At 41.3% G+C, this 1,219-nt stretch overlaps 1 protein-coding gene across 1 annotated transcript in view; it reads right to left on the reverse strand.

Moving 5' to 3' along the window:
* Nucleotides 1-1,219, reverse strand: part of LOC310991017 (proprotein convertase subtilisin/kexin type 5-like) — a gene marked incomplete at its 5' end in the record, with an annotated part of 15,914 nt that extends 14,695 nt beyond the window's left edge. Inside the window, 2 exons of the mRNA XM_083978585.1 lie at nucleotides 20-122; nucleotides 1,189-1,219. Coding sequence (XP_083834711.1) covers nucleotides 20-122; nucleotides 1,189-1,219 — 134 coding nt within the window. The remainder of the gene's footprint in view (nucleotides 1-19; nucleotides 123-1,188) is intronic.

Raw genomic sequence — 1,219 nt, forward strand, 5'->3', positions numbered from 1 at the left:
GTGTGTCAGTGGTCCTCACCGTGAGTCAGGGCAGCTGGTGCAGTCCTCGGCCTCCGGACCTGTGCACTGCTGGCAGGTCGCATCACACAGGTGACATGTGCCATGTTTACTCAGGTACTGTCCTGCAGACAGAGAGTGGGCATGAACAACATGACCACACACATGATGCTACACACTCTTTCTTTGACTTCCTTTTGCTTAGGCGTGAGCTCACTTCTTTTTTCTCTCTCTCTTACTTACAGTGACTTGAGTTGATGCTGTGATCTGTGTTTTATTTACACCAATTATAATAAACAAGTCATTTGTTACCGATTCATTCCAGTGAAGGTCCAGCTCATTATCTTTTGATTCCTGACATCTGTTGCACGATAACAACTATGCCTCTTCTTTTCTTGATTGACTTGTTTTTATATTACATGCCAATTCACAGATTTAAAAACGTGTTTGACAATGTTAAATCCGATGTACTCTCTATTTCCAAAGTGCTTTTACAATAAACAGAGATACAATTTGGACTTGAGATTTTTGTTTGGCCCCTTGTGAACTTGAAGCCACTGAGAGGAAAATCCAAGACTTGACAAACAAACAGAGATCATCACTGTTGACACACACACACACACACACACACACACACACACACACACACACACACACTTGCGCAAACTAATTCTAATCAGAAGAAGAAAGTTACAAAACCTTTATTCAAACCTTTGTGTGTCCAGTTTGCATGTTCTCTCCATGATCGTATGCTGTCTGGCTCACAGCTGGTGACTCTCAGTCAGTGACTGCAGCCTTCACACTCATACTATGACATTTTTTACTCATTGAACAGACACTTTTATCCAAAGCAATTTACACATGATGGACAACGCTAAAGCTTCAGTGCAGAAGGAGACCTTGAGGTGTGTACTAAGAAATGAATCTATTCAGTAAAGCAAAGTGTGAGGAGATAAGGAGACCATGAACAGGACAGAGTGAGAAAATATTGGTTGGGGGGAAAAAAACATCTTGGTGTTTTACCAGATTGAAGCCTTAGACATGAAGCATAAACAATGATCTGTATTAGTGACCAGATTTAGAAACCCTCAGCAGATCTGTGGCTCAGCTACATGAGGCACGCTTGATTTGAGCAACATCATAAAGAAACATCCTGTAACTATACCAACTTGCCATTTGCTTATTTTTCACTTGAGAATTCAGTGCCTTCCAAAGGAGTCAT

This window comes from Trachurus trachurus, assembly GCF_905171665.1.
Source record: "Trachurus trachurus genome assembly, chromosome: 9".
Lineage (NCBI taxonomy): Eukaryota > Metazoa > Chordata > Actinopteri > Carangiformes > Carangidae > Trachurus > Trachurus trachurus.